This window comes from Poecilia formosa, unplaced genomic scaffold, assembly GCF_000485575.1.
Source record: "Poecilia formosa unplaced genomic scaffold, Poecilia_formosa-5.1.2 Scaffold134, whole genome shotgun sequence".
Lineage (NCBI taxonomy): Eukaryota > Metazoa > Chordata > Actinopteri > Cyprinodontiformes > Poeciliidae > Poecilia > Poecilia formosa.
In genome coordinates this window covers 1,389,197-1,401,966 of record NW_006800073.1, presented here as the reverse complement: position 1 = coordinate 1,401,966, position 12,770 = coordinate 1,389,197, and the positions used below count along the sequence as shown (strand labels likewise).

At 40.9% G+C, this 12,770-nt stretch overlaps 2 protein-coding genes across 6 annotated transcripts; one reads left to right on the top strand and one right to left on the bottom strand.

The window, feature by feature from the left end:
• Positions 1-1,077: 1,077 nt before the first annotated feature.
• On the top strand, positions 1,078-9,289 carry armc5 (armadillo repeat containing 5). Its single transcript, XM_007562178.2, has 7 exons — positions 1,078-1,988; positions 2,067-2,097; positions 2,762-2,872; positions 3,785-4,673; positions 5,129-5,835; positions 6,763-6,895; positions 7,902-9,289. The coding sequence occupies exons 1-7, from the start codon at positions 1,608-1,610 to the stop codon at positions 9,046-9,048; spliced, it is 3,399 nt and encodes a 1,132-aa protein (XP_007562240.1). The 5' UTR covers positions 1,078-1,607; the 3' UTR covers positions 9,049-9,289.
• A 299-nt stretch (positions 9,290-9,588) lies between these two features.
• cox6a2 (cytochrome c oxidase subunit 6A2) lies at positions 9,589-12,476 on the bottom strand. 5 transcript variants are annotated; one of them, XM_016676438.1, is made up of 4 exons: positions 12,165-12,476; positions 11,193-11,299; positions 10,094-10,233; positions 9,589-10,013 (listed from the first exon to the last, which is right to left on the bottom strand). In XM_016676438.1, the coding sequence occupies exons 2-4, from the start codon at positions 11,266-11,268 to the stop codon at positions 9,924-9,926; spliced, it is 306 nt and encodes a 101-aa protein (XP_016531924.1). In that variant the 5' UTR covers positions 11,269-11,299; positions 12,165-12,476; the 3' UTR covers positions 9,589-9,923. The 5 variants fall into 5 exon arrangements, with proteins under 5 accessions (XP_016531924.1, XP_016531925.1, XP_007562239.1 ...); XM_016676439.1 differs by having other exon boundaries at positions 11,193-11,296; XM_007562177.2 differs by having other exon boundaries at positions 11,193-11,268; positions 12,165-12,471.
• Positions 12,477-12,770: the final 294 nt, after the last annotated feature.

The window sequence follows — 12,770 nt, the reverse complement described above, 5'->3', positions numbered from 1 at the left end:
AAAAAATGTAAATGTACCCTTTTATATATACTTATATATACAGTGGCCCAAATTGGGCCATCCTATTGGCTGTTGTAGAACTAGATGTGTTCCCAGTGGTGTATGTGTAACAGGACACAAGGCAGGCAAATAAGTGGCCTGTATTTGTTATTAATTATATTATTTACGTGCGCAAACAGCTGTTAAACACAGAAAATGCTAACTTAAATAACTTTCTGCTATAGCTTTGGCGCCCCCTCTAGCGCAGCGCCCATATGCGTTGCATAGAGTGCATTCCCACATTGTGTACCGCTGTGTTCCCGCAACTCTATAATGTCAACAAAGAAGCATAAAGAAGCTTATTTTTTCCTAAGGATATATTTCATAGTCAATAAATAATGATTTCCAACAAAATAATAAAACAAATAGACCGAAACAAGCTGTTCTATATGTGACGAAATATACCTAAAGTGAATTTGTTGAATTAAAAAGTCTCTTATTTAGATACAGTCTAATGATGACATGCATGGTTCACATAATATTTGAAGTGGGAGTGTGTTGCGCCCTCATCAGTGCCTCCTCGCATCATGCGATGACTGATTCAAACATGTCTAATTCCAAACTCTCTGTTACTAACCTGCTTTTATCCTATCGGTGCCCACGCTGCTGGACGCAGCCGACTCCTTTCCGTCCGCATTAGCATTTTGTATCACTATCGCCTCAATTACTTCCATATTTTTATCTAAATTCCCACATAAAATTTAAAGTTTTCATTCACCAACAGTCTCTATCGCGGAATTTAACAACCTTTACTGATGCATCGATGAATTTTTCCCCCCCGTCAATAAACTATTGCTCTTGCAACGATCTTTTGTAATATGGGATTTGTAGTCCTTCATATGTGTTTTAAACCTTAAAGAATGCCATAACAAACTACAATCCCTAAATGCGTTTGGTTGTTTCACGGGAGTTGCTGCATACCATCGCCATGGGCAATGTAGTTTTATAAAAGGAGGGCATACGTTAGAAGAGTGGAATTATCTCAGAACTGAAACTACAAATCCCAGATTTCGGTCACAGACCCGCCTCTTCGGCCCCTGCTCCACTCCGGAGACCGCCCCCGTTTTGTTGTTTGGCTAAAGATGGCGTTAGCGGCTAGCGAAGGCGATTGCACTTTTTCCCCCACAAAATATATTCGATCTCTGGTAACATAACATTGCGAAAATAGAACATTTTCTTTACAATTTGAATTAAAAAAAATAACGTATTGCAGATACACGCCAATTACGTCGAATAGCGGTTTCTAGGCCTTGTCAAGCGGCAGGCCTTTTTTCAAATGGAGCGGACCTGTGGGTGGGGACTCAGTTTCCCATCAGGGAGTGCGGCGTCAGGTGATACAACTTTCCATTGTCTTATCGGTATTTGTAGTTTGTGCATAGCCCCTTAAGCTTTTTGAAGAGCGTTGCTAGTTAATTAGCAACTCTGCAATTGTTAAAAGTGAAGAAAGATGCTATTTTGTGCCTTATTGCTTCACTGGTGGTGTCCTGTGATGCCTAACGGTGTTCTTGCTGAACAAACACTAGCAAAGTTTGGATAAGTTATCGCGTAACCTGCCAGTTTTATTAGTCATGGCTTTATCACCTGTGAAAAGTGACGGGATGCTGCAGAGAATAAGCCCCAAAGAAGGCCAAACATTGACACCAGAGTCCTCATTGACCTGGTGCTTGGCCCACCTCTGTGAACCTGGTTCACCAGGACGGGCTGAGCATCAGACAGTCCCATCCAAAGACACAGACAAGCGGTCAAAGATGCATCAGTGGCGAGCCCTCGTTGCCATCAGGACGCAGCATATCAAGGGCGACAAGGCAGGCATCGCCAGATTCAGGGGGAAAGGTGGAGTCAAAGTCCTGCTGAACCTGCTCAAACATCCCGAGTGCTCTAGGAAAGTTTTGGACCTGGCGCTCAGCATCCTGGCCAACTGCTGCACTGAGCTGGAGACACGCTTAGAGGTGAGATCACACTCAGAAGACCTTTATTCCTACTTATTTTTAGACTCTTCTTAAAATATTTTATGTTTTCCACTCTAGGTGCGCAAGCTTGAAGGGATAAACATTGTAGGTGAGTGTAGAGTATTTCTACATCTTTGGTGTTCAAACTTTTTGCTTTGGGGGCCAAAACTGGAAAATCTAAACTACCAGCGGGCCACAAAATTCCTTAAATCAAAAATGCACAAGTTAGTTTACTATGATTTTTATTTTTTACATTTTTTATGTAGTTTTACCTGCTCACCAATAAACTAAATTTTCATGAAGTCTGTATACATTTTTTTCATCTGACATCACTCTTCCAGGAACTTTGTAGCTGGCAGCCATCTTGGCGGGCAGTTGTTATGGAGTTGCTACGACAACTAGAAATAAGCCACAAGCTTAGAACCAGCTGTCGCCTCGTTCCTATCCAACTTATAAAAAATATAAGTTCCTTACAACTATTACTCAGTCACAATTTTTGAGTAGTCTATCCACCTCTGTGTAATACTAAGATAAATGTCAGTGATATTTACTGTCGTATTTACTGCCAAACTAGGGAAATTAGCTTAGCGAATGTAGCTTTTATCTGAAAAAAAGTCCTTTAAAGGGCCAGAAATGGCCCCCTGGCCACAGTTTGGACACCCTTGTTCTACATTATATTGTTGATTATTTTGTGTGTGTGTGTGTGTGTTGCAATTTCCACCCCAGTCATTGATTTGTAATAAATCTAGAAATCTTTTTGTTAATTTTAATAGTGGACATAATGAAGAGGAACGTGGCTCTGGAGACGGTCCAGAACCGGGCTGCCAGGGCTTTAGGGAACCTGGCTATGGATCCAGAGAGCTCTGCACTCATCCACTCTGCTGGTAATTATAAAGCGTTTCTATTTTTCTGAAGCTTTAATACAGTTTATAATTCCATATATAACCCTACAGTGCACTGTAAAACTGTGTATTATTTGGGTTTATGTGATAAAACAAAAGTAATTTTCTGATATATTTTTGATTTATGTCAGCGCTGCACAATATACCAACTTGTATTGTTTGGAATGATAATGTTGCAAAAGAATGGCTGGAATTCAATCAAAAAGGGTTTATTATTATATTCTAAGTGTCATAAATTCACGGTAGTCTTAAAGCGATATGCGAACTATAAGATGAACGTTTCACAGCTGTAATACAGTATCTTTGCTCAAAGATAGTCAAAATTTAACATAGCAATCTGAAAAGTGTGGTGTGCATTTGTATTGGACAGTCTGTTAATGGATGTCCCTGAGCTGCTATTTCCATTTGAAGAAATGAACTGGTCCCAGTCAAACCAGGAGGGTCTTAGCGCTGTCAATCATACTCTGGTAGTTGCTGCTGAATGTGTTAATGGCACTTATAAAGTAAATTATCAGAAAAATATAGGTAAATAATTCCTTTATATTGATGAAAAAGTTGTAGTTCTATTGGGAGATTATTTCACTTTTAACATGTTGAAATTCTCTTATAAATAAATTTATCTGCCACTGGAACTAGAACTTTTTCATCAATATTAAGGAATGACTTACCTAAAAGAATCTGCTCTATCTTGCTGAAAAGATACTTGTTAGTTAGTCCTGTCTTATTTCAAATGTAATAATATATTTCTACTAGAAACTAGAGTAAAATTACTCGGTAACATTTTGTGTTTTTGCAGTGAATTTTTTTATTCAAATAGTTATTAGTTGCAGCCCATCACTGATCTTCCCCAGGATGCCTGAATGAAACATGTCTAATTGTTTTGTTCACCTCTAGGTGGCGTCCCTCTCCTCCTCCTCTGCGTGTCGTTGTCGTCCGCTCCATCGTCTCCCACCGTCGCTCCGCCCTCTGACTCCTCTCCCAAACTGGAATGCGCCCAGTCCGCCGCTCGAGCGCTGCTCTACCTCTCAGACTCGCCCTCCAACCGCCTCTCCCTGCTCACCCAGGGGACGCTATCTGCCCTCGCCCCCCTTATTGCCCCAGAATACCCCCCCGGGCTGCGGCGCGCTGCCCTGCGGACCCTCCACGAGCTGACCAAGGGCTGCGGCGTCGAATGCGCCAGGGAGGTTTCCCGCTCCGGCGTCTTGTCGCAGCTTGGCGTCATGGCGACGGGTGAGTCTGGCGAACATTTCGAAGAGCTGGCGCTGAAAACGCTGGCTAACGTTTGCTCTCAGGGCTGCCTGCGGCCGCTGGTGGGGTCGCTGGGGGTCATTCAGAGGTTCACAGAGGAGGTGAAGAAGGACCCGCTCAGATCTGGAGTCTTCCTCAAGGCTTTGTGCTTGTGCTGCAAAGAGGCGGTGAACCGCGCCAAGGTGAAAGAAAACGGCGGTTTGGAGGTTCTGATGACGTTCCTGTCGTCCCACCAGAATCACCCGCTGTCCAGGTTCGCCATCCTGGCCTGTGTGGACTTTGTTTTTGATGAGTCTGCGATGGAGCAGCTGCAGGAGCTGGGCCTGGTTCCGGTTCTGGTGGCGCGGCTGGCGAAGCTCGCCAGGGGAGAGGAGCACGCAGCGGAGAGGGCGGACGCGAACGCAGCGTCCAACATGGCGCACAACGAGCTGCTGCCTTCTTCCTGTTTGGAGTCGTTTGACTTCCCCCCGCCTGAGGGATTCAGGAGGGAGGAGGCTGGGAGGGAGCAAGGCTCATCCAGCTTCTTAAGCCTCAGGTACGGAAAACATCGTCAGACCAGAAACTGATTAACAAGTTAATCTAATGTTGATTTATAAGCAGCCATTTTATTAGAAACCTGAGTTTTCTCTTGTATCGAGAGCCGCCTGTCTTTCCATAACATAAAGGGCAAATCTTTCATAATATGGTGAATTTAAACAAAAAGTCATTAAACTTTAACATTATTTTCTATTAAATAGTGACTGAATAAGCAGAAAATTATGATTTTTCTCACATTAGTAGACTTGGACATATTTTTAAAATATAATAAACAGGAACCTCTTAGTCTGATGGAGTATTGGGGCCATACTAAGAAAAAATAACATTATGAGAAAAAAGTCATAAAAATACGACAATTAAGTTCCAATATTAAGAGAATGAAGTCGTAACGTTCAGAGAATAAAGCTCTAATATTTGGACATTAAAGTGGTGGTCATGCATGTCGTCCTGCAGGTCCTGGTTGCTTTCTGAGGGGCTGATCTCGTCTGAAGGAGAGCTGCTGGACTCCTCCGGTGCTGATGCTGAGTGGGGGAGTCTTCACCCCTCATCTTCCTCCTTTCAAACCTCTTCCCCAAACCCAGACTGCAGCCCTTCGCCTAAAACCCCGTCTTCATCCAGCTCTGCTTCCAAAAAATCAGCTCCACCTCTGCCACCTGTGTCCTCTTCATCCTCCTCCTCGTCTTCCTCCGATCTCCAAACTCTGGCTGCTTCCTCCCCCGTCTCCCCATCAAAGTTCTCCTCTTCACAGAAACGGCGGCGCTCTCATTCAGCAGCTTCCTTAGCTAAAGTCGCTTTAGAAAGCCCTCCTTCTGTAGCCCGATCCGGCCCGTACCATCACCCCTACCACCCCGAGCCCTGGACGCCGGAGTCGCCCATCCTGCTGCTGCTGTCCCGCTTCTCGCACGCCAGCGACCCCAGTGCGGCGCTGGTCAGCTCGGCCGTCATCTCCGACCTGCTCTGCTACCTCACCCAGCACCAGGACCCCAGCAGCAGGTGCTTCCGCATGCTCTGCCGCTTGAGCTGCAACCCGAGCTGCTTGCAGGCGCTGGTCCGGACCGGTTCCGTGGCGCTGATTCGCCACCGTCTCTGCTCAAATGAAGACGGGTCAGAGGGACGACAAAGGCAGACGGACCGAGTGAAAACCAAAGTGAAACAGCTGGGTAAGAGGAGGAGGGCCGCAGCAAATGATCGTTTTAGATATTGATTAATCAGTTATTCTGGCGATTAATTAATTATTTTTGATGATTAATCAGTTATTCTCATGATTAATCGTTATTCTGACAATTGATTATTTTTGATTAATCGGTAAAATTTGCATCTTCTGCAGATTTTTTAAACTACTTAAGCCTTTTATATACAGTATTAGAAATTGATTAAAAGATGAAAATAAATAATTTAACTCTTTTTTTTTTATGAGAAAATAAACATTTTATTGTAACTGAATTGTCAATTAATTTAATTTGTAATCGATTAATTGTTAACTGGAGAATACAGACTCAAAAAAGCCCATTTGGTAAAAGAAAAACACTCAGATCAGTAATAAAGACAAAATATAAACATTTTGCACGTAAGTAAAAAAAATGTCTTTTTGTCTGTAAATATCTTCTACCCAGAAATCCACTGTTGGCATACGTTAAGCTTCACCTGGTTCTGTAAAAGTCTCATTAAGCACCTTTTGCTATCCAGTCATTAATTGGTTAATTGAAACAGTGGATTAGCCTGTAGCAGAAAGGCCTTTTTACGTATTTATTTAGTATTATGTTCAGCTGCATATTAATTCTTTGCTACAAATAAACATGAGTGAACCAAAGGATTTTGTGGCAGTTTCTTATTTAGGAAAATAATTGAATTATTTGCATTTTTTTTCACATATTTTTAATATTATATAGAAAGGTTTAAGTGGTTAAATGAGAAATCAGCAGAATGTACCTTTTTTAAATTCAATTACTGGATTAATCATCAGAATAATAGATTGCTCAAATAAATGTTCAGCTCCACATTAAGTACTTCATATAAATGATTAAAATAGAGATTTTCAGTGGGTCTCCATGAACTGAATGTATTTACTCTGCCTGCTGCCTCTCTAGGTGACGCGCTGCTGAATAATTTGCGTGTCCAGTGTGAGTCCGGCTTCGGTTCTGGCGTTCTGACCCATGTGATGCTGTCCGGTTCCGAGTCAGACAGGATGAACTGCGCTCTGTCGCTGCCATTCATCACCAGGCGAGTACCTCACTTTTTAAATATGGGAAGCTGTTTTACTCCTCAGTTGTGAAATTACATTTTCATGTGAACCCTCTGATTTGTGTAAATTTCCTTTCACATGTTAAAAGTCGACAGTTTCTTTACATTTTGGCTGATTTTGCACTTATTTTTCCTTGACAGTGATATTTAAACTGCAGAGGTTTATAATAAAGTGCAATAAAACCCAAATCTGGAAACTTTTCCAGTTGAAACCAGATATTTTCATACATTTAATAAAAACAGACACATTTTTATCTCAGTTATCAAGTTAAACTAAACTTTTCTTGGTTTTTGTTAGAATTATGAAAATTATATATATTTCCTAAATGCAACAAAACTTATAGAGAACATGTTTTGTTTTGTTTTTGAATATTTATCAATTCTAATTTCTCAATTGTATTGATCTGTACAAGTCAAATAAAAGTTGGCTTGTATTTTATACATTAAACAACATTATTTAAATTGGGGGATTGTTTTGTTTTAGGATGTGAGGGAGAAGCATTTTAAAACAAAACTAGCGATTATTTTAGTAATCAATTAATCGATTATTCTGATGATTAGTCTAAGAATGACACACTCTACAACTCTATTGCTGCTTATTCCCAGTAGAAAACAAGCAGCAATATATTTAAAACTAATGATTCATATAATTATTAGTAATGATAATAAAACACTTTATGCAGCAATCAGCCGATTATCCCCTGATCAGCTCAGATCAAGGGATAATCGGCTCATAATGAAAATTCTAAAAAATGATCACAATTATTCAGATAATTTTCTGTGATGGTAAGATGTTTCTCTGTCATGAGCACATTTAGCAGCGAGTACATGAGGTTGATTGACAGCGCTTAGACCTTCCTCCTGGCCCTGATTGGTTGTTTTTGATCTTTTCACATATTATCTCAACATGGTGACAGTTTCAACAAATGTTTTAAAAAGTTGCTGCGCCTTTAAGGAGACATTTAACTTTATTTTTGTCCAACAGCAACAAATCGTTATTGAAGAAGCTTCTCCTGGATTGCGGCGGCCTCCTTGCGGCGCTGAAACCTCTGGATTGCGCATTTGATGATGATGAGGAAGAGGAAGAGTCGGACTCAGATGTGACTTCTCAGCCTCAGTATTTCCGTCTCCTGTTCGGATGCCTTTCTGCTCTGAGTGGTTCTGTTAAACCCAAACCGGTAGAAAAGAACCCAACCCTGACTCCTACTGGAGCTTCCCCGCCGCTGTTGAAGAAGCCTCGCCTCGAAGACTCGTCCTGTCCGTACGGGAGTTCGGACTTTGACCTGGTTTTGGAGCTCGATGATGCGACCCGGTTCCCAGCCAACCGGGAGGCCGTGGCCGGAGCCGGTTCTGAGTACTTCCGGGCTCTGCTGAGAGGCGGGTTCGGAGAAGAAGCCCAGTGCGAGGCGGACGAAGCCATTCGCATCAAAGATGTGAGCGCAGGCATGCTGCTGCCGCCGCTGCATTACCTTCACGGCTGTCGCTTCGGTTCGGACCCGGAAACCGGAGGGGAATGTCAGACTTTAAACTCGCTGGTTCTGGACGGACTGGATCGGGCCGAGTCGCTTTCAGCTGGAGGTTTCCAGAAAACCCCGTTAGGCGAAGCGATGGTCGGCGCATCCAGGTTTCTGGTTCTCGACCTCCAGAGGGAGTTGGAGGAAGTTTTTCTGTCATTTCTCGAATCTTGGTCCGATCGACCCAGTCGGTCAAACAAAACCCACATCGTAAAATCTGAACCGGACCAGAAGAGTTCTGATCCAACGTCGGAGCTCGAGGTGACGGCGCCGACCAAAAAACTAAACGATTTGCCTGAAAAAGTGGAAGAAAAAGACGCGTCGTTCACTGGACTCGGCGGACGTTTGGACCAGAACACGAACCTTTCTGGGTCCAAATCAGAAGAGGACCAATCCGCCTCGTTGACTGGTTTGGTGGTGTCGCTTCCCCAGTTGTACTGGTTCTCCCAGCGCTACAGCTACCCGGCTCTGGGCCAGGCCTGCCTCGCTGTGCTGCTGCGCTTCCAGAACCGACCCGGTCCGTTTGCGGATTGCCTTCGCAGACTGACCAGAGAGGCCGACTGTACGGAGACTCTGAGGCGGGACCTGCTGAGCCTCGTTTCAGCGGCTTTAGTCTGAAATCTGGTTCGCTTTGACCACAGAAAATAAACGAGTGGTGCTTCATCTCCATCATTTTCACAGCATTTTATTTTGATGCAATCAAAGAAAAATGTCCGTTTGACAAAAATCTGTTAAAATGCTTTTTTTTTTTTTTTTCAAAATTAATTTCTTTGGTGTTTATTTTGTATATAAAGATGAAATTTAATGGAAGAAATATGTAAGCATATGAGCTGTGCCACATAAATATATGGTCACGTCACTTTGGTGTCGTTTATTTTTTCCTCTCAGAAATGTTCAGTACCATGACATCAAATTTCCGCCAAAAACGTGAACATTTCTGTTGAAATCTTTCAAGTTTTTTTTTTTCTAGAAAATTTCTGAAATTAATCTCAAAAAGTTTTTTTCTGGCAAATTTTTGACTTTTCAAACAGAAATTTTCACATTTTTGGCAGAAAATGTTGATGTTCAAACTGCACAACGTTGATTTAAAGCCTAAATTTGGAAAACGTCATTTGCAGTTGAATCCAGATATAAAAAAAAAAGACATTTTTTCTCATCGTTTCCTGTTAAGTCAGACCAAATTTCTCTTATTTTAGGTCAGATAGAATTACCAAAATTGTTTCTATTTGGTAAATGCCAGAAAAACTAAATTAATTGAATCCGATTGATTGCGATTAATAGATTAACTGTTTCAGAAATCTATATTTCTGGCTGACATTTGGTTCCAAAATGCGACGAATCATTTTTAACATAAAGTAAAATGGATATCTGATGCTTGATGCATGTTTTATTACAGGAGAAAACAGAAGCAGCTTAATCCAGGATGAAGTTGTTTTATTGTTGGCGGTGCAGGTCGGCGTATTTGAAGCAGCTCAGATAATCAATAATAACGATCAGTGATCTGAGCCCTCGTAACCTTCAGGAAGAGCGTTTGCGTGAGAGTTGTGGAACAGCGTGTGGTTTCCATCGCCCCAAGGAAATTTCTGGAAACAGACAATAAGTATTTATTGTCAGTTATTGTTTTAAACGGAAATCTAAACGTGGAAACTGTTTGCAGACTCACCTTGCTGCGGATGCGCAGGTGTGAATAGGGAACAAATTCGGGCTGCTCATGTTCCTGCGCCTTCATGAAGGCGTTGGCCATGCAGACGCCGACGCCGGGAAAAGCCACAACGATGGTCAGGATCTTCCAGGTTTTTGCTGCTGAAACAAACAAATTGATCGAATGCGACAAAGTGGGTTTGCATGCGACACAGAGGTAAAACGGATAGTTGTAGATGGAGAACAAAATGAGCAAAGTCTCAGAAACTTTTAGAGATATAAAGTTTTAAATAGAAAATTTTGAAATTTTCTGAGTTTCAAAAGTCACAAAAATGCTTGAAAAAAAACATTTTGAGCTCAATCTAAGAAATTTTCTAGAAAAACAAATTTCTGAGTTTCAAAATTCTGACATTTTCCACTTTCAGAGTTTGAACTTGGGATTTTTGTCTAGAAAATTTCTCAGATTAATCTAAAACATTTCAGTTTTTTTTAAAGAAAATGTTATATAATACATTTAAAATGTTATTGTAGAAAATTTCTTAGATTAATTTAAAAATATCAGTCTTTTTTGTCTCTTTTGCAAATTTTCAACTTTTGGAGCTCAGAAATTTCTTTGAAATCTTTTTGACTTTTCAAGCTCAAAATGTCCAATTTATTTGCTAAAAATTGTCTGAGATTAATCTAAAAACTTCTGAGTATTTTGGAAGAAATTTACTCCTACGTTATTGTCTACAATCGACCTAATGTGTAGTTGTATGTTGGGTGCTGTGCTAGAGCGGGCGCCACAACGATGGCAGGAAAGTTGTTCCTGCTGGAGAATGAGCCAGGCTCCATTTTCCCCCTGACTGAGTCATGCTGTCAAAGAAAGCTCTCAGGCAGAAAACAAAAAACATAACAGGCACAAAGATAAAAAGTGAATTTAAACTGGCATTTTTAGCTAAGTTGTAGTTTTTGACCTTAAAATACTTGAAAAGTGTTTAAATTTTATTGTGGGAAAGTGTAGGAAGTCTGTTAATGTTCAACCAATCGTTTCTGTGCTTTTACAAACCGTTTATCCAGGACAGTTTTGAAACATGAAAGCGGTTGTGTTTGTTTTAAAAGGTCGGTGAAGACTCGCTCACCTCCTCCCTCGTGACTCGAGTGTGACGCAGCAGCGAGCGCTCGCCGAGCTGCCAAGGCAACCGGAGACAGCGACATCTGCAGGAGTGAAGGAATCAGGTACTTTCTGCTGCAGAAATAAAACTTTGACGGCTCTAAAACACAGCTGAGTAACCTGCTCTACCTTAAAGTGGTAAAATGAATGGTCTGACGTAAGAAGAGGCAGAAATCAACAGTTAATTCAAACATAACAAACACTTTAACTGATTTAAACATTTCAGCTTTGGTACACAACCAAAACACAAAATATTATGAAGAGCTCTTTCTAGTTGTGCAAATATTTTTGGTGTGCTTGAAATAAGACAAAACTAACTGACAAGTAATTTTTCAGCAAGATATAGCAGCTTTTTATAAGCAACTAATTCCTGAATATTAAAAAGTGCTGGTTCCACCAGCAGATTTTTCACTTATAACATGGGGAAAATGTGCTGTTATAAGTAAAATAATCTACTAGTTGGACTAGTACTTTCACTGCAAAAACACAAAATCCTACCAGGTATTTTTGTCCAGTTTCTAGTGCAAATATCTTAATACACATAAAATAAGACAAAACTGACCTTCAGGTAAGTTTTAATCAAGATGTAGGAGCTTATTTTAAGTCAGTAATTCTTAAATATTGATTAAATATTATCATTACTTCACTGAAAAAATGGGGAACTTTTGTACTTTAAAGGAAATAATCTGCCAGTGAATCTAGCACATTTCTAGATTAATATTAAGGAATTATGTACCTAAAGCTCCTTTATCTTGCTGAAAAGTTACTTGCAAGTTAGTTTTGTCTTATTCCAAGATTGATGAGATATTTGCACCAGAAACTAGAAGAAAATTCTTGGTAAGATTTTGCGTTTTTACAGTGTATCTGGTCCCTTTGTAAAAAATCTAGACAACAGTTGAGCCAATTAAGATCGAAAAGTTACAATCCTGAGTAAACTCACCGTTTCAGGCGGTTTGTTCTCTTGAGGTTTCACTACAAACGCTCCTTTCTGCTTGTTTGTCCTTCAGTTTGTCCTGAGCTGAACCGACCGTGCCGGACTCCTCCCCAGGTCAGCCTGTCGCTCGGCCAAGAAACTGGGTTTATATTTGGCAAAGTGCGAAGTCGCAGCTGATAGGCGACAGTGAAGAAAGGAAGGAGCTGCAGTGGGCCTGCTTCAGAGACAGAAACAGGAATAGTTTACATTAACTAGCTTTCAATTTTGGTTTGATCTGAGCAGCTGCAGTGGACAGCAGTCACTGCACAGCTGTTGTTTACAAAAGGGAAGATTGTAGATCAAAGGTTGAAATAACGTGGGAGGTGTGATTCTTCTTCCTATTGGTTAATGTTTAATTCTTAATTTTCTTCCTCCTAAATAATTCAGAATGAGCGTTAAAGATGCAGTACGTAACTTTTATGCACATTATTTACACATTTGTTGAATCTGTTGACAGTTTCAACTTGTGCACTGCAAAAAAACACAAAATCTTACCAAGTATTTTTGGTCTAGTTTCAAGTCCAAACATTTTATCCCACTTGAAATAAGACAACACTAACTTAGAAGTAACGT